We start from the raw sequence: 23,344 nt of genomic DNA on the forward strand, positions 1-23,344 counted from the left end.
GAATCTGAGAGATAGCCACAGGGATTAGGAAGATGGCATCCCCACTCAGGATAGAATATGACTGCTGTGAAGAGATAGAAAGGACAAGGAAGAGTCAGGACAGCAGAGCCAAGGCTGCTATCTTTGGGAGAGCCTATTTGGAAGGTTGGTGGCATATAGGACCTTGGCTTCCAGAATGTTTCCTCCATTACCAACTTACTATATATATCTAGACGATTTATGGGAGGGCTTGGAAGTACTCAGAGAATAGTATATGTTTCTATGATTTCCTTCAGTTTGCACACACAAAGATTTAAAAATGATGATGATGATGACAATGATGATGATGGCATGTATGATGAGTGTGTATTGGCACATACATGCTGCAATGTGTGTGTGGAGGTCAGAGAACAGCTTTTAGGCATTCTCTCCTTCCACTGGGGCCCAGGGATTTAACCATGACTTTCTTCAGGCTTACGTAGCAAATGCCATTACCCACTGAACTGTCTTTGAGACCCTGAACTCAGAACTTAATAATTAATCACAGACCACACAGACAAAAGTCTGTTTTTGAAACCAGAGATTGATTCAATTGTTCACTTCCTTTTTTATATCTATTTCTAGAATTGCAGAAAATAGCCTCAGCTCTTGATTTGCTCGAAGGTGAGGAGATACCTGTGAAGAACTTGGAAGATTTCCTAAGGAATCTTGGGATTACATCATTTAAAGATGAAGTGGAAGAAATCCTTCAGTCTGACATTGTTTCTGGTGAGCATTTGGACTGTTCTCAGGGTTTAAACAGTTTGTTGGTTTGTCTCATTATTTTGTCTCCTTCCTCCTCCTCATCTTCCTCTTCTTTTTGTAGAAGGATCTACAACAAGGGTGTTCATGTCTAGAGATGTTTGGTTATGTTCCTGAAAATATTATCTTTGAACAGGAGCTTTTCCTTAAAGATCTACTCTTTTGTTGTTAAAAGAATACTTCTAGGAAACAAGTCTGAATTTTGTGGGGGAGCAGCCTTGTTAAAATCTTTCTGCTCACAAATGCCTTGTTCTCAGTAAGGAATGGTTTAAGAATTCCAATCGAGTAGAAATACTACTTCACCACTTTGAGCCAAGTGAAGTTTTAGGCCCTTCTTGGAATTTTCATTCCATTTCAGGCCATATTGAAACTGTGTCTGCGGCTTTTTACAGGTTCTGGCAAGAGATGTACAAATGGTTGGTAACAAATTCAAACAAGCTTTGTAAATAAAGTGTTTTAAAATGTATTTTTAAAAAATGTACAGTTTGCTATTAGATTTTGAAGGTTATCGTGTCTAGGAATTTCAATTTTCACATCTCTCTCCCTCTCTCTTTCTCTAGAAGATGACATGGTGAATGTTAAAGAGTGTATGGAAGCTCTGAGAGACACGTCGAAGTTTTCTAACTTCACTGGTAAGAGCTTTTTAGTGAAACTGTTACACGGCCCCTCAGGATCAGCCAGAGGTTATTTAGTCAAGCATTGTCCTTAATGCGTAGTTCCCACAGTATTTGGATCCAAATGTGTGTGGAGAGAACTTGCCTGATAGTGGCATTAAGAAGTGGGGTCTTGGGGACTGATTAGGATTTGAGAGGGTCATCAACGGGGAGACCTCAGGGCTGACTGACTCCTGGTAGTTCAGGCAGCTTTACTGGTTGAACCTCATCTCCTGGGACCCTGTTGTTTTCTAAAGATTTCCAGCTGTGCTTTGATTTCAACCTTGATCTCATTGCTGCTTGGGAGGCAATTCTAAACTTCTCAGTATTGTGGTTTCACTGACGCCCCATGCTCATTCCTTCTACTTTATTAGAGTTAGAGAATGAGGTCTTTTTTTTTTTTTTTTTATAACTTTTAAAAATTCACATTTTATTTAAAAGTCTATGGACCCACTGTACATATATGTGCACCACTAACTTCCACTGGATTATTTTATTCCTTCTCTTCCTCTCTTCCTTCCTTCCTTCCTTCCTTCCTTCCTTCCTTCCTTCCTTTTTTCTTTCCTTCCTTCCTTCCTTCCTTCTTTCCTTCCTTCCTTCCTTATTTCCTTCCTTCCTTCCTTCCTTCCTTCCTTCTTTCCTTCCTTCCTTCCTTATTTCCTTCCTTCCTTCCTTCCTTCCTTCCTTATTTCCTTCCTTCCTTCCCCCTCCCTCTTTCTCTCTTTTTCCTTTCTTTTATACTCCAAATTTTATTCCCCTCCCAGTACACCCTCCAATGGTTCTACATCCCATATCTCCTCCCTGTCCCCTCTCTCCTGCTCCATGAGGATCCCCACCCCACCACACCTCTCCCCACCTGACCTTTAAACTCCCTGGTGCCTCCAGTCTCTTCTCTGATTGAACCCAGATCCTGCAGTCCTCTGCTGTATGTGTTGGGGCCCTCATATCAGCTGGTGTATGCTGCCTGGTGGTCCAGTGTTTGAGAGATCTCAGGGGTCCAGGTTAAACTGAGACTGCTGGTCCTACAGAGTTGCCCTCCTATTCCAGCTTCTTCTAGCTTTTCCCTAATTCAACTACAGGGGTCAGTTGCTTCTATTCACTGGTTGGGTGTAAATATCTGTATCTGATCTTTCAGCTGCTTGTTGGGTCTTTCAGAGGGCAGTCATGATATGACTTTATGTGAGAGCACCATAGCTTCAGTAATGGTGTTGGGCCTTGGGGCCTCCCCTTGAGCTGGATTCCACTTTGGGCCTGTTGCTGGAACGTTTTTCCCTTAGGCTCTTCTCCATTTTTGTCCCTGCAGTTTTTTCAGACAGGAACAATTATGGGTCAGAGTTTTTTACTGTGGGATGGCAAGTCCATCCCTCACTTGGTGCCCTGTCTTTCCGGTACAGATGTGTTCTATAAGTTCCTTCTCTCCACTGTAGGGCAGTTCATCTAAGTTCCTTCCCTTTGAGTCCTGAGAGTCTCTCACCTCCCAGGTCTCTGGCACATTTTGGAGGGTCCTCCCAACCTCCTCCCTCCTGATGTTGCCTGTTGTGCTGGCCCTCAGGGCTTCAGTCCTTTTCCCCCCCACCCAGTACCAGATCATGTTCCCCTCTCCCCACCCCTGTCCTCGTCACCTTTCTCTACCAGGTCCCTCATTCCCTCCCCCCTTGTGGTTGTAGTTGCTTTCTTCTCCCTCCCAAGTAGGACTGAGGAACCCAGACTTGGGCTCTTCAGCTTGTCGACCTTTTTGATTTCTGTGGACTGTATTTTGGATATTATGTACTTTTCTTTTTTTGCTAATATCCACTTATTAGTGAGTACATACCACAGGATGATATTTTCTAGTTCCATCCATTTTCCTGCAAAACTCAGGATGTCCTCATTCTTCATGGTTTAGTAGTATTTCATTGTGTAAATGAACCACATTTTCTGTATCCATTGTTCTGTTGTGGGACATCTGGGTTGTTTCCAGCCTCTGGCTAGTGCAAATAAGGCCACTATGAACATAGTGGAACATGTGCCCCTGTGGCATGGTGGGCCATCTTTGGGTATATTCCCAAGAGTTGTATTGCTGGGTCTTTAGGTCTAATTCCAATTTTCTGAGGAAACTTCATATTGATTTTCAGCGTGGTTATATCAGTTTGAAATCCCACCAGCAACAGAGGAGTGTTCCTCTTTCTCCACATCTTCACCAACATGTGCTGTCACCAGAGGTTTTGATCTTAACTATTCTGATTGGTGTAAGGTGGAATCTCATATTTTGATTTGCATTTCTCTGATCACTAAGGACTTCGAACATTTCTTTAGGTGTTTCTCAGTCATTTGATATTCCTCTGTTGTGAATTCTCAGTTTAGTTCTTATTTTTTTTTTTAGACTTTATTTTAAAAAACAAAGATAAAAAATTTAAATATTTTTGCATCAATGTATACAAATACAATTGTGTCAGTGCTTGGTTTTTTTCTTTTTTTTTTATCTTTTCTTCTTTTTTTAACAAGGAGCAAAAAGTACATGTAAAACAGGGTGTAACCTGGAATTTGTCAATGTGTTCTATGTGTGTAAGGATTGAGCATGACTTTTTTTTTGTTTGTTTTCTTTTCTTTTCTTTTATTCTTGAACTTCACACAGTCTGTGAGTTGTTTCTGGGGCAGTCCGAGCCTCTGGGGTTAGCATCCCACTATCAGTGACTGCATATTATGTCTGTTCTTTTGTGACTGGGTTATCTAACTCAGGATGATTTTCTCTAGATGAAGCCATTTTCTTAGGAATTTGGTTAAGTCATTGTTTCTGGTGGCTGAGTAGTAGTCCATTGTGTAAATGTACCACAATTTTTGTATCCATTCATCTACTGAAGGACATCTGAGTTCTTTCCAGCTTCTGGCTATTATAAATAGAGCTGCTATGAACATTGTGGTGCATGTATCTTTGTTGTATATCAAAGTGTCTCTGGGGTATATGCCCAGATGTGGAACAGCTGGGTTTTCAGGTAGTACTATGTCCAATTTTCTGAGGTATCGCCAGACTGATTTCCAGAGTGGTTGTATCAGTTTACAACCCCACCAACAGTGGAGAAGTGTTCCTCTTTCTCCACAACCTCGCCAGCATCTGCTGTCATCTGAGTTTTGGATCTTGGCCAATCTGACTGGTGTGAGGTGGAATCTCAGGGATGTTTTGATTTGCATTTCCCTGATGGCTAAGGATATCGAGCACTTCCTTAGATGTTTCTTAGCCATTCGATACTCCTCAATTGAGAACGTTTTGTTTAGCTCTGTACCCCATTTTTTAATAGGGTTGTTTGATTCTCTGGTGTCTAGCTTTTTGAGTTCTTTGTATACCTTGGATATTAGGCCTCTATCTGATGTGGAGTTGGTAAAGATCTTTTCCTATCTGTTGGCTGCCGTTTTGTTTTCTTGACAATGTCCTTAGCCTTACAGAAACTTTGCAATCTCATTAAGTCCCATTTGTTAATCTTTGACCTTAGAGCTTGAGCCATTGGTGTTTTGTTCAGGAAATTTTCTCCTGTGCCTATGTGTTCTAAGGTTTTCCCTACTTTCTCATCTAATAGTTTCAGTGTATCTGGTTTAATGTGGAGATCTTTGATCCACTTACACTTGAGATTTGTACAAGGAGATAAGAAAGGGTCTATTTTCATTCTTCTGCATGCTGAGTGCCAGTTGGACCAACACCATTTGTTGAATAGGCTGTTCTTTTTCCATTGAATGTTTACGGCTCCTTTGTCAAAAATCAGGTGACCATATACATGAGGGCTCATTTCTGGATCTTCTATTCTATTCCATTGATCCACATGCCTATTTCGTTACCAGTACCATGCAGTTTTTCAGCACAATTGCCTTGTAATATAGCTTGAGGTCAGGGATAGTAATTTCCGCAGATGTTTTCTTGTTGTTGAGGATGTATTTTGCTATTCTAGGTCTTTTGTTATTCCATATGAAATTGCACATTGATCTTTCCAACTCAATGAAGAACTGGGTTGGAATTTAATGGGGATTGCAGTGAATCTGTAGATTGTTTTTGGTAGAATGGCCATTTTTAATATGTTGATCCTTCCAATCCATTAGCATGGGAGATCTTTCCATTTTCTGAGATCTTCCTCGATTTCCTTCTTTAGAGATTTGAAGTTCTTGTCATACAGGTCCTTCATTTGCTTAGTTAGAGTCACACCAAGGTATTTCATAGTGTTTGTGACTATTGTGAAGGGTATCTTTTCCATAATTTCTTTCTCCACATGTTTGTCCTTTGAGTATAGGAAGGCTACTGATTTGTTTGAGTTATTTTTATATCCAGCCACTTTGCTGAACTTGTTTATCAGCTGTAGGAGTTCTCTGGTGGAATTTTTGGGGTCACTTAAGTACACTATCATGTCATTTACAAAGAGTGATGTTTTTACCTCTTCCTTTCTGATTTGTATCCCCTTGATCTCCTTTTGCTGTCTAATTGTTCCAGCCAGGACTTCCAGTACTATGTTGAAAAGGTAGGGGGAGAGTAGGCAGCATTGTCGAGTCCCTGATTTTAGTGGGATTGCTTCAAGTTTCCCACCGTTATTTTTGATGTTGGCTGTTGGTTTGCTATATATTGCTCTTATTATGTTTAGGTATGGACCTTGGGTTCCTGTTCTTTCCAAAACTTTTAACATGAAGGGGTGTTGAATTTTGTCAAATGCTTTCTCAGCATCTAGTGAGATGACCATGTGATTTTGTTCTTTGAGTTTGTTTATATGGTGGATTACATTGATGGATTTCCTTATATTAAACCATCCCTGCATCCCAGGGATGAAGCCTACTTGGTCATGGTGAATGATCATTTTGATGTGTTCCTGGATTCGGTTTGCAAGGATTTTGTTGAGTATTTTTGCATCAATGTTCATAAGTGAGATTGGTCTGAAGTTCTCTTTCCTTGTAGGGTCTTTGTGTGGTTTATTTACGAGGGTTATTGTAGCCTCAAAAAATGAGTTAGGTAGTATTCCATCTGATTCTATCTTGTGGAATAGTTTGGAGAGTATTGGTGTATTGTCCACAATAAATGTATGATAAAATTCTGCACTGAACCCGTCTGGACCTGGGCTTTTTTTGGTTGAGAGGCTTTTGATGACTTCTTCTATTTCTTTAGGTATTATGGGATTATTTAGATGGTTTACCTGGTCCTGGTGTAACTTTAGGATCTTGTATCTGTCTAGGAATTCATCCATTTCCTCCAGATTTTCCAACTTTGTGGAGTATAGGTTTTTGTATTAGGATCTTATGATTTCTTGAATTTCCTCAGTTTCAGTTGTTATGTCTCCACTTTCATTTCTGATTTTGTTAATTTGTATACTCTCTCTTTGCCCTCTAGTTAGTCTGGCTAGGGGTTTATCAATCTTGTTGATTTTCTCAAAGAACCAGCTCTTGGTTTTGTTGATTCTTTCAATGGTTCTTTTTGTTTCTATTTGGTCTATTTCTGCCCTAATTTTGATTATTTCTTGCCGTCTACTCTTTTTGGGTGTATCTGCTTCCTTTTGTTCTAGAGCTTTTAGCTGTGCTGTCAAGTTGCTGATGTATGTTCTCTCCAGTTTCTTTTTGGAAGTGCTTAGGGCTATGAGTTTTCCTCTCAGTACTGCTTTCATTGCATCCCATAGGTTTGGGTAGGTTTTGTTTTTGTTTTCATTGAATTCTAGAAAATCCTTAATTTCTTTCTTTATTTCTTCTTTGACCCTGCTATCATTTAACAGAGCGTTGTTTAGTTTCCATGTGTATGTAGGCTTTTTGTTGTCTTTGTTGTTGTTAAAGACCAGCCGTAGACCATGGTGATCTGAGAGGATGCATGGGAGTATTTCAATCTTCTTATATCGATTGAGGCTCGTTCTGTGTCCAATTATGTGGTCAATTTTCGAGAAGGTGCCATGGGGTGGTGAGAAGAAGGTGTATTCTTTTACTTTAGGATGATATGTTCTGTAGATATCTATTAATTCCAGTTGGTTCATAGTCTCTGCTAGTTTTACAGTGTCCTTGTTCACTTTCTGTTTCCATGATCTGTCCATTGGAGAGAGTGGGGTATTAAAGTCTCCCACTATTATTGTGTGGGGTGAAATGTATTTTTTGAGCTTTAGTAGGGTTTCTTTTATGAATGTGGGTGCTTTTGTATTTGGAGCATATATGTTAAGAATTGAGAGTTTCTCCTGACAGATTTCCCTGGTATTGAGTAAAAAGTGTTTTTCCTTATCTTTTTTGATAACTCTTGGTTGGAAATTTACTTTATTCGATATTAGAATAGCCACTCCAGCTTGCTTCTTGGGGCTGTTTGCTTGGAAGTTTTTTTCCTACCCTTTAACTCTGAGATAGTGTCTGTCTTTGTCTCTGAGATGAGTTTCCTGTATGCAGCAAAATGCTGGATTTTGTTTATGTATCCAGTCTGATAGCCTATGTCTCTTTATTGGGGTGTTGAGTCCATTTATGTTAATAGATATCAAGGAATAGTGGTTTCTGTTTCCTGCTATTATTGCTTTTGTAGGTTGAGTTGTGTCTCTGTTTTTTTCTTCTTTTGGGTTTCTTGCTTAGGAGTTTTCTTGTTTTTACTAGGATGTAGTTCCCTTCATTGTATTGGGTTTTCCACCTATAATTCATTGTAGTGCTGGGTTTGTGGTCAGATATTGTGTAAATTTAGATTTTTCTTGAAATATCTTCATCTCTCTCCATCTATGGTGATTGATAGTTTTGCTGGGTATAGCAGCTTGGGCTGGCACTTGTGCTCTCTTAGGGTGTGCATGATGTCTGTCCAGGCTCTTCTAGCTTTCATAGTCTCTGTTGAGAAATCGGGTGTGATTCTGATTGATCTGCCTTTATATGTTACCTGACCTTTTTCCCTTACTGCTTTTAGTATTCTTTCTTTGCTTTGGGCACTTGGTGTTTTGACTATTATGTGTTGGGAGGAATTTCTTTTCTGGTTCAACCTATTTGGAGTTCTGAAGGCTTCTTTTATGCTCGTGGTCATCTCATTCTTAAGGGTAGGGAAGTTTTCTTCTACAATTTTGTTGAAGATATTTACTGTGCCTCTTAGTTGGTATTCTTCTCCCTCTTCAATTCCTATTATCCTTAGGTTTGGTCTTCTCATTGTGTCCTGGATCTCCTGGACATTTTGGCTTAGGAGCTTTTTGGTTTTTGCATCTTCTCTGCCTGTTTTGTCTATGTTTACAGTGTTGTCTTCTGACCCTGAGATTCTCTCTTCCATCTCTTGTAGTCTATTGGAAATGCTCCCTTCTGTGACTCCTGATTTCTTTTTTAGGTGTTCTACCTCTAGGGTTATCTCTTTTAATGTTTTCTTTATTGTGTTAATTTCCCTTTTAAATTCCTTCTTCCATTCCTTCATCTCTTTGTTTCTGTTTTCCTCTAGTTCTTTGAGTTCTTTGAGTGTTTTTCTTGTTTCCTCTTTAAAAGCTTCTTATTCTTTTTGCTTTTCCTCCCGTTCTTGTTTAAGGATCTCTATCAGCGTCTTGAGGTATGATTTTAGGTCTGTGTCTTCTTTTTCTGGAGTGTTTGGCATTCCAATGTTTGCTGTTATGGGAGAGCTGGGTACTGTTGTTGCCAGGTTGTCTTGGTTTCCTTGGGATATACTCTTTCACTTTCCTCTTGCCATCTTGTTGTTAGTGATATGTTCTTGCCTTTCCCTTGTATCTGGTCTGTGTCCCTGGATCTCCACTGGTCCAGGTGGCGGATGGTCCGAGCCCTGTTCTGCGTCCCAAAGTCACAGGGTGGGAACAGAGGTCCCAGTGCTGGGTTCCTGGTCCCTGGATCAGGCAGGGCAGGTGCATGCTCTCTGTGCGCACTCAGCAGAAATCTCTCTGCTTCCTGGCTGCCCAGATCTCCTTCTTACCAGTCTTTAAACCTTTGGGAACTGCTTGTCCAGGTGGGAGATCTCAGTTTAGTCTATAACCCACTTTTTGTTTGGGTTGTTTGGTTATTTGGTGGTTAGCTTCTTTAGTTATTTATATATTTTGTATATTAGCCCTCTCTTGGATGTGGGGTTAGTGAAGTTTTCTTTTCTCCCAATCTGTAGGTTGCAGATTTGTCCTATTGACTATGTCCTTTGCCTTAAAGAATCTTTCCAGTTTCATGAGGTCACATTTATCAATTCTTGAATTTAGAGTGTGAGCCATTGGAGTTCTGTTTAGGAAATTTCCCCTTGTGCCAATGAATTCAAGGTTCTTTTCCACTTTTTCTTCTATTAGATTCAGTGTATCTGGTTTTATGTCCAGGTCCTTGATCTACTTGGACTTGAGCTTTGTGCAAAGTGACAAATATGGATCTATTTTCATTTTTCTACATACAGACAGCAAGTTAGACCATTTATTGAAGATGCTTTATTTTATCCATTGTACATTTTTGGCTTCTTTGTCAAAGATCAAGTATGTGTAACTGTATAGTTTTATTTCTGGGTCTTCAATTCTATTCCATTCATCAACCTGTCTGTCTCAGTAGCAATACCATGCAGATTTTTTTTTTTTAAAAATCACTGTGGCTCTGTAGTAGAACTTGAGGTCAGGGACGGTGATTCCTCCAGCTGCTTTTTTTATTGTTAAGAATTGTTTTTATTTTTTTTGACTTTCCAGATGAATTTGAGAACTCCTTTTTTCATCTCTTTGAAGGATTGAGTGGGGATTTTGATGGGGATTGCATTGAATGTGTAGATTGCCTTTGGTAGGATGGCCATTTTTACTGTGTTAATTCTGTCAATCCATGAGCATGGGAGGTCTTTCCATTTTCTAAGATCTTCAGTTTCTTTCTTGAGAGTCTTGAAGTTATTGTCATACAGATATTTCACTTGTTTGGTTAGAGTTACACCATGATATTTTATATAATTTGTTGTTATTGTGAAACGAGTTGTTCCCCTATTTCTTTCTCAGCCTGTTTATCATTTATATAAAGGCTAGTCATTTATTTGAGTCAGGTCTTTAGTAGAGGACTTAAAAATCCCCCAGTCCATTAAAAGCCAAGTTTTAAAAACTTGTATATATTGGTTTAAAAATCAAAATCAAATTACTTGCAGGAATAGGGCAATGAGTAGAGGAAAAATTTATTAAAATAGTTAAATCTTATGTAAAAATTCATCTCTTTCAGTAAACTACCAGGGAACACTTCATAGATGTATATTTTAGATGTAGGAGATATTTCCCTGTTTTAATGCCTGTCTGTCTCTCTCCTTCTCTCTCTCTTTCTGTCTCTTTTTTTTTTAAAGATTTATTTATTTATTTATTGTTACACTGTAGTTGTCTTCAGACACACCAGAAGAGGGAATCATATCTTATTACAGATGGTTGTGAGCCACCATGTGGTTGCTGGGATTTGAACTCAGGACCTCTGGAAGAGCAGTCAGTGCTCTTAACCACTGAGCCATCTTTCCAGCCCCCTCTCTTTCTGTCTCTTAATTACAGGAGATTATTGACTGTAGGCTTCCTAGCCTCAATGTTTCCTAGCATGAGACAATTAGAATGGTCTGCATGATAGGTGAAGTTAGTTTGCTGGAGCAAGATGGGTAGACAGTGAAGGAAGGCAGAAAGAAAAGATCTTGGGTTCAGAGGATGCTCAGGGGGTGAGGGAACTTTTGAACAGAAAAAAACCCACCATATACTTTGATATATATTTAAATACTACATCTAAATCTTGGGCTTTATAAGATAGCTTAAAACATAAATGAGAATTGTAAGTGCATTCCTATTCTGGGCTACATAGTGAGACCCTGAAACAAAACAAAACAAAATAAAAATGGGAGATAGGTCTAGCTATCATGATCAAAGGATGTAGGTAGAAGATGGTTGGCATGAAGAAGACTATGGGAGAGGAGAGAAATTGCTGTACTTATGTGGCCCCTGTGGTTAGTAGAGCCATCCTGGGAAATGCAGATCTAAAAGAGGCTATTGATTATCTTTCTGTGCTCAAAAAAACCAAAAAACAAACAAAAAAACCCACCCCCCCCAAAAAACAAACAACAACAACAACAAAGCCCGTAGATCCACAAACTGAATGTTATATTAAAGCATGCTATAGGTTTACTGTATGTGTATGCCACTGGCACATTTTCTTTCCTTGTAGCATTGAAAGAGGCCACTGAATTGCTGGACTCCATGAAAGGAAGTTATTGGGCCGATAAAGGGAGCTATCTGGAGAAGCTGAAAGATCTAGAGGGTGAGTTGTTTAAGCTGACCGCCAGCAGTTTGAAATTAACATTTATTTTACATCTTTAAAATTAGGGGAACTCATGGGCTTTTTCAGCTCTAACAGTTAACATTTCTGCTTTTCTAATCTTTCCAAAAGATTATTTTAAATTATGTGTATGCGTATGTGTGTATGAGCTCAGGTGCTGGAGGAGACCAGTGGCTTAGGGTCTACTTCTATCTGGAGCCACAGGAAATTGTGAACTGCCCCATGAGAATAGACCTGAGATTCTCTGTAAGAACATCCGAGCCATCTCTTCAGCCCCATTTCTAAACGTTTGTTCAAGAATTTCAAGCTGTTTTTACCAGATACCAATTAATTCTTAATAATTCCTAAATAGTGGCATGAACACATTGGAACACTGGTATATATTAGATTTTGGATTATATATTGACAGAGGTTAAATTTTTTAAAAAGATATATTTATTTTACACATATGAGTTTTTGTATGCATGTATGTGTGTGCATCATGTGCATTCCTGGTGCCTGAAGAGACCCCAGGAGGGTACTGAATCCTAGAAGAGGTGTTACAGATGGTTAAGAGACACGTGATGTGTTCTAGGAACTGAACCTGGTTTCTCTGCAAGAGCATCCATCCGGTGCTCTTAACCACTGAGACATCTCTCCAGACCCTAAAGAGATTTTGTTATGAAGTTGAATGCCTATGTGAATCCATGAGCTAGATTACAAATTGGATCTTAGCTTATTTCTATATGTTGTTGAGTGGCTTCAAACTCATGTTTCTTTCTATGTACATTTATATTATACATTAGTACATTTTTGGTGTGTGTTTTAGATGATATTCATGCTATAGTATTAAGGAGCACTGTGGTCACCTCCCTCTTCTCCCTTTCTCTCCCCTCCTTCTATCCTGCTCTTTCTCCCTCCCTTCTTTGTAAAAGGCCATTAGGTAAAGTATTGTTGAGTAGGTATGCCTGTTTTTGTCAGTAATTATGTTATTGTTTACCCGATAATCTATATGGCACTTAATTATATTTTAAAAGATATTTATTGCCTTTGAATAGAATTTTAACGAAAAAGTATAGTTAAAATTGCCCCCAAGGATTGGCCAGCAATATTGCTCAGTGGGTAGAGATGTGGCCTAGAGAGTAGAGGTGAGATGTGGGCTAAGCATCCTCATCCTGTAGGACACATGGCAACAGCCCTGCAATCAAATAGCCATCTAGGCCAAATGTTCATAGTGCTGAGGTCCAGAAATCTTAGAGGTAGCTATAAAATTGTCTAATCCTACATTTTGGAATATATATATTCCAAATACATATATATGGAAATACACACACATATGTATATATATATATATATATATATATATATATATATATATATATATTTGGAAATACACATATATATGTATATATATATATATATTTGGAAATACACACATATATACGTATATATATATTTGGAAATACACACATATATATGTATATATATATTTGGAAATAAATACACACATATATATGTATATATATATATATTTGGAAACACACACACATATATTTGGATATATATATATATATATATATATATATGTAAAGTTAGTTCTTCAAACCCAGACCAAAATTTAAGGCAAGTATGATTTATCTGTGTTCTAACTGCCTTTTGTTTCAAGAAATACCCTGTTAATTGTGAATTACTCTGTAATGTTTTTTAACTGCAGTTAGACCCATTTATGCAAGTAGAGCGGGGTTGGAGAGATGGCTCCATAGTTAGGGGCTGGCTGTTCTTAGGGACCTGGGTTCAATTCCCAGCACCCACATGGCAGCTCACAATTGTCCATATGTAATTCAAGTTCCTGGGTATCTGATGTCCTCTTCTGTCCACAGGTACATGTGTGTTCACAGACATACACAGACAAACATCCATCTATTAAAAAAAAAAAAAACCAAACTAGAATGACTTGTTTTCTATTTGTCTGTTCCCCGAATAGATCTTTGTTTCAGTTTACATCTCTATAGGAAAGATGTGGGATAAATGAGCTAACTACAAATGGACCTAAGAAAAGCTCCAGGCTTAGCAGCTAGGTAGAGGAGAGAGGAAGAGGAAAGGAGAGGGTCAGTGTATTAGTTAGGGTTTTGCTGCTGTGAATAGACACCAGACCAAGGCAACTTTTATAAGGACAATATTTAATTGAGGCTGGCTTGCAGGTTCAGAGAGGTTCAGTCCATTATTATCAAGACAGGAATGTGGCAGCATCCAGGCAGGCATGGTGCAGGCATAGAAGAAATTCTACATCTTCATCTGAAGTCTTCTAGCAGAATACTGACCCCTAGGCACCTAGGGTGAGAGTCTTAAAGTCCATGTCCACAGGGGCACACCTACTCCAACAAGGCCACACCTTCTAATTGTGCCACTCCCTGGGCTGAGCATATGCAAACCATAACAGTGAGAAAGAGAGGAAGGGAAGTGAGAAGGAAGGAGGGGGTGAGAGAGAGACTAGTTTCAGAGTCACAAGTAAACACATTATTGAATAGATGCTAGGAAAGCAGAGAACCTTTTATGTCAGGAACTGCCATGTTTAAGGAACACAGAGGAAGCTGAAAAAGGAGAGCACAGAAGGAGAACATGATTGTCTAAGAAGGAAGTAGCCATCCTTGTCCAATGTTATCAGAAGAGCTTACATTACCCCTTGCTTCCTGTCAAAGCAGGTAAGGTTGAATTCTGTTCTTTTCACTGTTTTTTTTTTTTTTTTTTTTTTTTTTTTTTTTTTTTTTTTTTTAATCCTAAATTTTCAGGTTTTAAAAAAGAAACATTGTCTTCAAAACTGAAATTACCAACAGTAAGCGGTGAGTATGAACCTTATATAAATATATATAATATATGTATGTATGCATTTCTATATTTCATATAGGAAGAGATTTTATAGGAGGTTGTTGTCAAATGCTGTTGTATTTCTAAATTATCTCACTCAAATCTAAAATTTGATTGTGTGAGGAAACATGGTATTTGTCTTTCTCTGAGTCTGTGTTTCTTTACTTTATATAACTTCCCATTTCATCAACTTTCCTGAAAATGTCATGAATTCCATAGCCAAATAGAATTCCAGAATATATAAGCACCACATACTCTTTATTCATGGACATCTAGACTGGTTCCATTTCTTAGCTGTTGCGAATAAGGTAGCAACAAACCTAAGGAGTCAGTATCTCTGTGGTGTAGGGCTTAGAGGTCTTGTGTATCGTGCAGGGTCACAGAGTTATGTGTTTAGTTTTCTGAGAAACTTCCAGACCGTCTTCCAGAGTGCACGCTGTAACTCTGTAGCGTGACTGTGCACCGTTTCCTTTTCAGACTGTACTACTTTAGCTGTATTGGTTCACCTGCCCCACCACAAATTTTACACTTCCTCTTTACTCCTAAAAATGTATGTATTTTATTTCTGGGACTATTTCTCTCTGACCTGTTTTGCTCACCCTGTTTACTGGTGAGTGTGCATCCTCAGAGACACCTCCTCCTCATCCAATAGCTTAAATCAATCTCCCTTGTCCTGTGTTCTTAAGAGCTCATTTTTGTTTCAGACTACTTGTTCCACGTAAATGGTTTGCATTATTGGATTAACATTGTTTTCCTATTTGCCCAGAATTGCCATCGACCAAGGAGCAACTGTAGCTCTAGAATGCAGTGACATCTTGCTTCTCACCTTACTCTTAAGAACAACTAATGTTTATAAGCTAATTACATTTGGTACACCAGATATTGTTTTGGATCTTTCATGATAGCTCATAACTTTAAATATTCGTTGATGAATGACGTGCTTTATCTCTTTAGCCTCAATGATGATCAGATTTGCATTTGTAGTCATCCTAAAGCCAGAGTACTTATAATTTAAATTGCTTCCATTTGCTTTTGGTTCCCTGTCTTTGCGTACACTATTTACTTGGTATGGATTTCCTGTTGGATCAGCTTACCCTCATCTGCCCCTGCAGCTTGGCTCAAACATCATGTTCCATTTCATAGAGCTTGCCAGTCATTGATGAAGTGAGGGTTAATCTGAGATTGATCTTGTGTTTACTTTCCTCATAGCACCAATTATGTGATAGATTTTAATTTTGTTTACAGAGACGACAGAGTTAGTCTTTCTTGTTAAGGAATGTACAGGGAATTCTTTCATAAGAGGGACTTGTTTTTCAACATTGCTTCTCAGTAGCTGTAAAGAGGCTGTTTGTGGAAATGAGGTAGGTGGTGATTTTCCCCAGGGACTTTCATGAAGGCTTGAACTATTTTGTGTAACTTCAGAGTATGAAATGCACAGAACTTCATTTTGAGATTAAAAGAGAAATGATATAGATAAAAAATACAAACACTGATGCTTTAAAATATATCTTGTATTTTAAATTCTGTAAGACCAATAGGACTGTCATTTTGGCTATAGATGTTGTGGACAAAAAAAAAAATAAACCTAGTTAAGGGAGAACATTAATGACTAATAAACTTGCAGTACAGTTCTATGAAATGGAGTCCATGTTCCTGTCCTGACACTCCTTAGTGGATGACTTTAAGCTATAAGGGGAAGCAAACTCTTCTCCTCTTAAGTCCTTTGGCCAGTGTTTATCACAGCAGTAGAAAGCAAACTAGTGTATCTGTTATCATCCATTTGCCATGAACTTAAAAGAAAAACTTTGAACTAAGGAGGTCATCATTACAAATAGAAAATATTTTACTTCTGCTAGAGTTTCAGTTCAGGTAAATATTTGACACATGGCTTTGCCCAAAATAGGCTTTGAACAAATCGATTTACATGTTTTTTTGTTTTGTTTTGTTTTGTTTTGTTTTTGAAACAGGTTCTTTATTATGTGACTCTGGCTCTTCTGGGAATCTCTTGTCTAGCCCAGGCTGGTCTCAAACTCATGGAGATCAACCTGCCTTTGCCTTCTGAGTGCTGGGATTAAAGATGTGCACCACCACACCCATCCCCTTTTGTGTTTTTATGACAGTATCTTGCACATATTTATCTTTTTAGAGCTCAAACAAGCTGCTGACATCTTGTCGCAGGTTGAAGATGGCAAGATCTCTATATCTGACTTGGAGCGTACCTTGAAATGCTTGAATCTTAATTTAACTGAAGAGGACTTTAAAGAAGCTCTTAAACATTGTGATACCAGTGGTGAGATATTCGGAACTTTCCTAAGAGTGACCTTATTTTTCCTTACTCCTGGAGAATATAATATAATATATATATTAATAAAAATATAGAAAGATAACATATATCTATTATTAATAAACAATATGTTATATACAAATATTTATAGATATTATGTACTATATAAAACATAATTCATAAGTATATTATATAATAAATATAAATATTATCTATATAATTAAAATAAGAGATAAGGGGCTTGAGAGATGGCTCAGCAGTTAGGAACACTGACTGTTCTTCCAGAGGTCCTGAGTTGAATTCCCAGCAACCACATGGTGGATTAAAACCATCTGTAGCAGGGATCTGATATCCTGTTTTGGTGTGTCTGAAGACAGCTATGGTATATTTATATAAATAAAATTTAAAAAATTGTTTTTATTTGTGTCTATGTGTGTGTGTGTGAGAACATATACCACATGTGCTGGTATCTGACGACTCTGGGAGAGGGTGTTAGATCCATGGGAGCTGGAGTTAAGGAGCCTGTAGGCCGCTGGGCATGTGTACTGGGCGGTAAAGTTGGACCTTTGATTTTGCCATAAACAAGTGATTTAAATTTAGTCTCCAAACTGACATAAGATTCCGAGTAGACCTTCATTTTTCCAGAGAAAACATTTCCCAACTTTATGCCATATCGGGTGTTTTAGGCTTCTTTCATATTAAGTCAGCATACACCTTCATTTTTAAATTTGAATTTTTTATTTTTACTTATGTGAACACATATGTCTCTGTGAGTGTGTGCTTCACATGAGCAGCTACCTGGTAAGCCCACAGGAGGGCACTGGGACGTTTGGAGCTGGAGTCAGTGTGGTTGTTAACTACTGGACATGGGTGCTGAGAACTGAACTAGGCCCTCTGGAGGAGCAGGAAGCATTCTTACCTTCTGAGACTCTCTCCAAGCCCTGAGTGTCTCCTTTGACTTGTTGAAAGAAATCTTTTACACATCCCAGTTTACTCAGTCTACACTCTGCCATTTTAGCACACTCAGGTCTTTTGTATAATTCTGCATGAACACGTGGTTCATTTCTGGTTCCTAATTTTACTAACTTACCACTCACCAATCTATATCTAAGTTCCTGGTTACCCTTTCTTATTTCCTTCACAAGACTCCAATCATAGGTTTTACATGGTATCTCCTGGGGCTTATATTGGGATGTTTCTGTGTTACCCATATTCTCATTTCATTATCCTTCCAATTCTTTCAGGACTTCTGGGACTATGTATCAGTGTATGTGTGTGGTCAGCATTGTCACTCATCAGTGTATGTATGTGGTCAGCATTGTCACTCATCAGTGTGTGTGTGTAGTCAGCATTGTCACTCATCAGTGTGTGTGTAGTCAGCATTGTCACTCATCAGTGTGTGTGTGTAGTCAGCATTGTCACTCATCAGTGTGTGTGTAGTCAGCATTGTCACTCATCAGTGTGTGTGTCTGTAGTCAGCATTGTCATTCATCAGTGTGTGTGTCTGTAGTCAGCATTGTCATTCATCAGTGTGTGTGTGTAGTCAGCATTGTGACTTATCAGTGTGTGTGTAGTCAGCATTGTCACTCATCAGTGTGTGTGTGTAGTCAGCATTGTCACTCATCAGTGTGTGTGTGTAGTCAGCATGGTCACTCATCAGTGTGTGTGTAGTCAGCATGGTCACTCATCAGTGTGTGTGTAGTCAGCATTGTCACTCATCAGTGTGTGTGTGTAGTCAGCATTGTCACTCATCAGTGTGTGTGTAGTCAGCATTGTCACTCATCAGTGTGTGTGTAGTCAGCATTGTCACTCACTCATCAGTGTGTGTGTGTAGTCAGCATTGTCACTCATCAGTGTGTGTGTGTAGTCAGCATGGTCACTCATCAGTGTGTGTGTAGTCAGCATGGTCACTCATCAGTGTGTGTGTAGTCAGCATTGTCACTCATCAGTGTGTGTGTGTAGTCAGCATTGTCACTCATCAGTGTGTGTGTAGTCAGCATTGTCACTCATCAGTGTGTGTGTAGTCAGCATTGTCACTCATCAGTGTGTCTGTAGTCAGCATTGTCACTCACTCATCAGTGTGTGTGTGTGTGTGTGTGTAGTCAGCATTGTCACTCACTAATCAGTGTGTGTGTGTAGTAAGCATTGTCACTCATCAGTATGTGTCTGTAGTCAGCATTGTCACTCATCAGTGTGTGTGTAGTCAGCATTGTCACTCATCAGTGTGTGTGTAGTCAGCATTGTCACTCATCAGTGTGTGTGTGTAGTCAGCATTGTCACTCATCAGTGTGTGTCTGTAGTCAGCATTGTCACTCATCAGTGTGTGTGTGTAGTCAGCATTTTCACTCATCAGTGTGTGTGTGTGTAGTCAGCATTGTCACTCATCAGTGTGTGTGTGTGTAGTCAGCATTGTCACTCATCAGTGTGTGTGTGTAGTCAGCATTGTCACTCATCAGTGTGTGTGTGTGTGTGTGTGTAGTCAGCATTGTCACTCATCAGTGTGTGTGTAGTCAGCATTGTCACTCATCAGTGTGTGTGTAGTCAGCATTGTCACTCATCAGTGTGTGTGTAGTCAGCATTGTCACTCATCAGTGTGTGTCTGTAGTCAGCATTGTCACTCATCAGTGTGTGTGTGTAGTCAGCATTGTCACTCATCAGTGTGTGTGTGTAGTCAGCATTGTCACTCATCAGTGTTTGTGTGTGTGTGTGTGTAGTCAGCATTGTCACTCATCAGTGTGTGTGTGTGTAGTCAGCATTGTCACTCATCAGTGTGTGTGTGTAGTCAGCATTGTCACTCATCAGTGTGTGTGTGTGTGTGTGTGTGTGTAGTCAGCATTGTCACTCATCAGTGTGTGTGTAGTCAGCATTGTCACTCATCAGTGTGTGTGTGTGTAGTCAGCATTGTCACTCATCAGTGTGTGTGTGTAGTCAGCATTGTGACTCATCAGTGTGTGTGTGTAGTCCGCATTGTGACTCATCAGTGTGTGTGTGTAGTCAGCATTGTCACTCATCAGTGTGTGTCTGTAGTCAGCATTGTCACTCATCAGTGTGTGTGTGTAGTCAGCATTGTCACTCATCAGTGTGTGTGTGTAGTCAGCATTGTCACTCATCAGTGTGTGTGTGTAGTCAGCATTGTCACTCATCAGTGTTTGTGTGTGTGTGTGTGTAGTCAGCATTGTCACTCATCAGTGTGTGTGTGTGTAGTCAGCATTGTCACTCATCAGTGTGTGTGTGTAGTCAGCATTGTGACTCATCAGTGTGTGTGTGTAGTCAGCATTGTGACTTATCAGTGTGTGTGTGTGTGTGTGTAGTCAGCATTGTCACTCATCAGTGTGTGTGTGTGTGTGTAGTCAGCATTGTCACTCATCTGTGTGTGTGTGTAGTCAGCATTGTCACTCATCAGTGTGTGTGTGTAGTCAGCATTGTCACTCATCAGTGTGTGTGTAGTCAGCATTGTCACTCATCAGTGTGTGTGTGTAGTCAGCATTGTCACTCATCAGTGTGTGTGTAGTCAGCATTGTCACTCATCAGTGTGTGTGTGTAGTCAGCATTGTCACTCATCAGTGTGTGTGTAGTCAGCATTGTCACTCATCAGTGTGTGTGTTTAGTCAGCATTGTCACTCATCAGTGTGTGTGTTTAGTCAGCATTGTCACTCATCAGTGTGTGTGTGTGTGTGTGTGTGTGTGTGTGTGTGTGCACCTTAATACTATCACTTCTGTGATAAGACTGAATAATTGTTTCTAGAGCTTTCTGGTATTGTCATTTGAGCAAGTTAGCTTCTCTTTGGTTTTATCTCTTACCACTAGGCATATTAGAGATACACAAACTTGTAATTTTGTGATACACAAATTTGTAATTTTGTGAAGATTAAAGTAATTAATACATGTAAAATATCAAATTAAGCAACTAAAATTTTATTTAATATTAACTGAATAAATCATCTAAAAGTGTTAGAATCTCTATTAAAATAGTTTCTATAATTTGTGAAAAGTGAATAAAATGAGTTTTATATAATTATTATAGATTAGAATCCTAATTTCATGTACTGATTAATTCAAGGTTTTAAAATGTGAAATGTTTAATTTTTGACCTTCCAGATAACACGAAAGTTGACTTACAAGATTTCTTAGTGAAATTGAAAGATACTCCAGGCTTTAAAGACTCCGTAGGTATGTGAGCACTTCTGGTTCAAGAGAATGACAGGAAAATTGCTTTATAACCTATGAAAATTTACATTAGATGTGTACTTTAAAGAATTAAGTGCATGCATGCGTGTGTGTGTGTGTGTGTGTGTGTGTGTGTGTGTGTGTGTACATATGCACATAAGCATGGCCATGTGGGTGTTTATGGGGCTAGAGACACTGAGTCCCCTGGAGCTGGAATCACAGATGGCTGTGAGTCCCTCAGCATGTGTGATGGGAACTGAACTTGGATCCTCTGTAAGAGCACTATGTGCTCTTAACCACCGACACATAGCTCTATCTATGTGTGGTTTTAATTGATAAAAATTTTTATAACCATATACCTTGTCCTAGAAAATATATAATTTATTGGTTTTTGGTCACTAAGCTATATAACCTATTATATAACCAGTCCCAGCCTGCCTGGTAACTGGGACTATAAGCATTCACCAGCATGTTCAACTAATCTTGTTTTATAATTTCTATATTTCTTACAGGTCTCTTATTTTCTCAAGGTCTCACAAAACTATTAACATACACAGGCTTACATCCTTAGATGCTCTGGTTTGAAATACCTTCTGTCTACAATTTAGCTAGTTCTTGCCTTGGGACTTAAATCTTTACTTCTATTCTGTGGCTCATGTGTTTCCTGTATCTTTATTTTTCCTTGCTATGATTTATCCTGTACTTTACTAATATCCATTTCCCATGAGATTCAAAGACAGGAAACATGACAGTTTGGAGTTTTGAGTCTTTAAATACTCATAGTCTGTCTTCTACCTTTATCTTTTTTGTTAACTGTCTGGAATATTTATTACTTTTCTTAATGCTGTGACGAAATACCAGACAAAATCATCTTGAGGAAAGAATGGGCTGTTTTAGCTTGTAGTCGTTTGAGATCCAGTCCATCATGGTGGGCAGGATATGGCAGTAGGAGCAGGAGGCAGCTGGTCACATTGAGTTCACAACCAAGAAGCAGAGAGAAATGAGCGTTGGTGCTCACTTGCTTTTTCTGTTTTATTCAGTTTGAGACCCCAGCCCATGGGATCGTGCAGCCCACATTTTTTGGGGGGGGGGTGTCTTCCCTTTTCAGTTTGATCTTTTAGGACCCTCACCCCATAGACCTTCCCACAGATGTATTTCCATGGTGATTATAACCCTGTCAGGCTGAAAGTCAAGATTCATGATTACAAACTGGGTAGTAAATGCTACATCTATTAAAATGTTTACTATTTAGTAGCTGTTCATAAGTGGGAGATGATTCTATTGCTGGGGTTGTTTGTCTCTCTATATCCAGCCACACTTTCTAGTTTCTCTCTCTCTCTCCATAGTATATTATGTATATATGTAAAATATATGTATATAAAATGTATTTTCAGTTGTTGTCAGCATGAGCTAAAGCTAGAGGCAGAAGCTTACTGTATTAATTGAAGTCTGGCAATTATGTCTCACAAGAGCAGTGTTTTTTGATAACTTAGAACAAATTGGTGGCATGTTTGTGTTTCATTCATCAGGTTAACCCTTTGTTATGTCATCTATTTTGTTCCAGCGACACAACCTTAAGTTAAATAATGCAGTGTAGTGTTGGTTTAAAGGTTATTTGTAAAGCTCTCTGGTGGTCTCAGGGGCCACATATGAAGGATTAAATGGTCCAAGGGATAGCTTGACTATCCAAGGTATGTGCCTGAAAAGGAGCGGTAGTTAAAAGCTTTGGGTTTGGAACTGAATTGCCTGGTCTTAAATCTTGTTCTTACCACATAATCATCAATGTACTTTTCAGAAAGTCACTTAATTTTGCTAGCCTCAGTTTCTTCATCTGAAAAATGGAGAGAATAATGATCACGTCAAAGATTATCATGGAATTAAATAGTTAAAGCGAGAGTGCTTTGAACAGTGCCTAGCACTAAAGTTTTAATAATTTTTGGCTCCTGTTTTTAATATTATATTCGAATTTTCATATACTGCTCCACTGTTTTATGCAACCTGTGTCAAGTGGTGGGTGTCGCACAGTATCTGCTGTTGACACATTCTCTCCTGCTGTCTTTCTGCAGTCACACAGCTACTTCTAGCCACTCCCCAAGTTGTCAAGAAGGATCTAATTGATGTCTTTGACTTAAAGAAGTTACTGTCGGATGAGGAACTTCAATCAGCTAAAGCCACACTGACTGAAGTATTAAAACATGTTCCAGAGGATGGTTTGTACTCTTAATCTATCTACCTTCAGTGGACTGTTCTCTACACGTGGAGGAGGAGGCTGTCTGGATAGTGCACACAGGGTGGAGGGTAGTCCTGTACAAACTGCATTGATGGCTGGTCACACTATTCTACTGATTTGCCAACTCAGAGCTCCACAGAGCCAAATTAAGCAGAGAATCCACGGCCATCCTGTCCCTATGGGAAGCCAGTGGTGACACTCATGAAGTGA

At 39.0% G+C, this 23,344-nt stretch overlaps 1 protein-coding gene across 1 annotated transcript in view; it reads left to right on the forward strand.

Annotated features, from left to right (window-relative positions):
• EFCAB3 (EF-hand calcium binding domain 3) overlaps nt 1–23,344 on the forward strand; it is a gene marked incomplete at both ends in the record, with an annotated part of 388,991 nt that overhangs the window by 41,518 nt on the left and 324,129 nt on the right. The window contains 7 exons of the mRNA XM_080922461.1: nt 604–747; nt 1,341–1,412; nt 11,499–11,591; nt 14,378–14,428; nt 16,600–16,743; nt 20,836–20,907; nt 22,971–23,114. Of these exons, the coding sequence (XP_080778587.1) occupies nt 604–747; nt 1,341–1,412; nt 11,499–11,591; nt 14,378–14,428; nt 16,600–16,743; nt 20,836–20,907; nt 22,971–23,114 (720 nt within the window). The remainder of the gene's footprint in view (nt 1–603; nt 748–1,340; nt 1,413–11,498; nt 11,592–14,377; nt 14,429–16,599; nt 16,744–20,835; nt 20,908–22,970; nt 23,115–23,344) is intronic.

The sequence above is a fragment of the Micromys minutus genome (genome assembly GCF_963924665.1).
Source record: "Micromys minutus genome assembly, chromosome: 10".
Taxonomy (NCBI): Eukaryota; Metazoa; Chordata; class Mammalia; order Rodentia; family Muridae; genus Micromys; species Micromys minutus.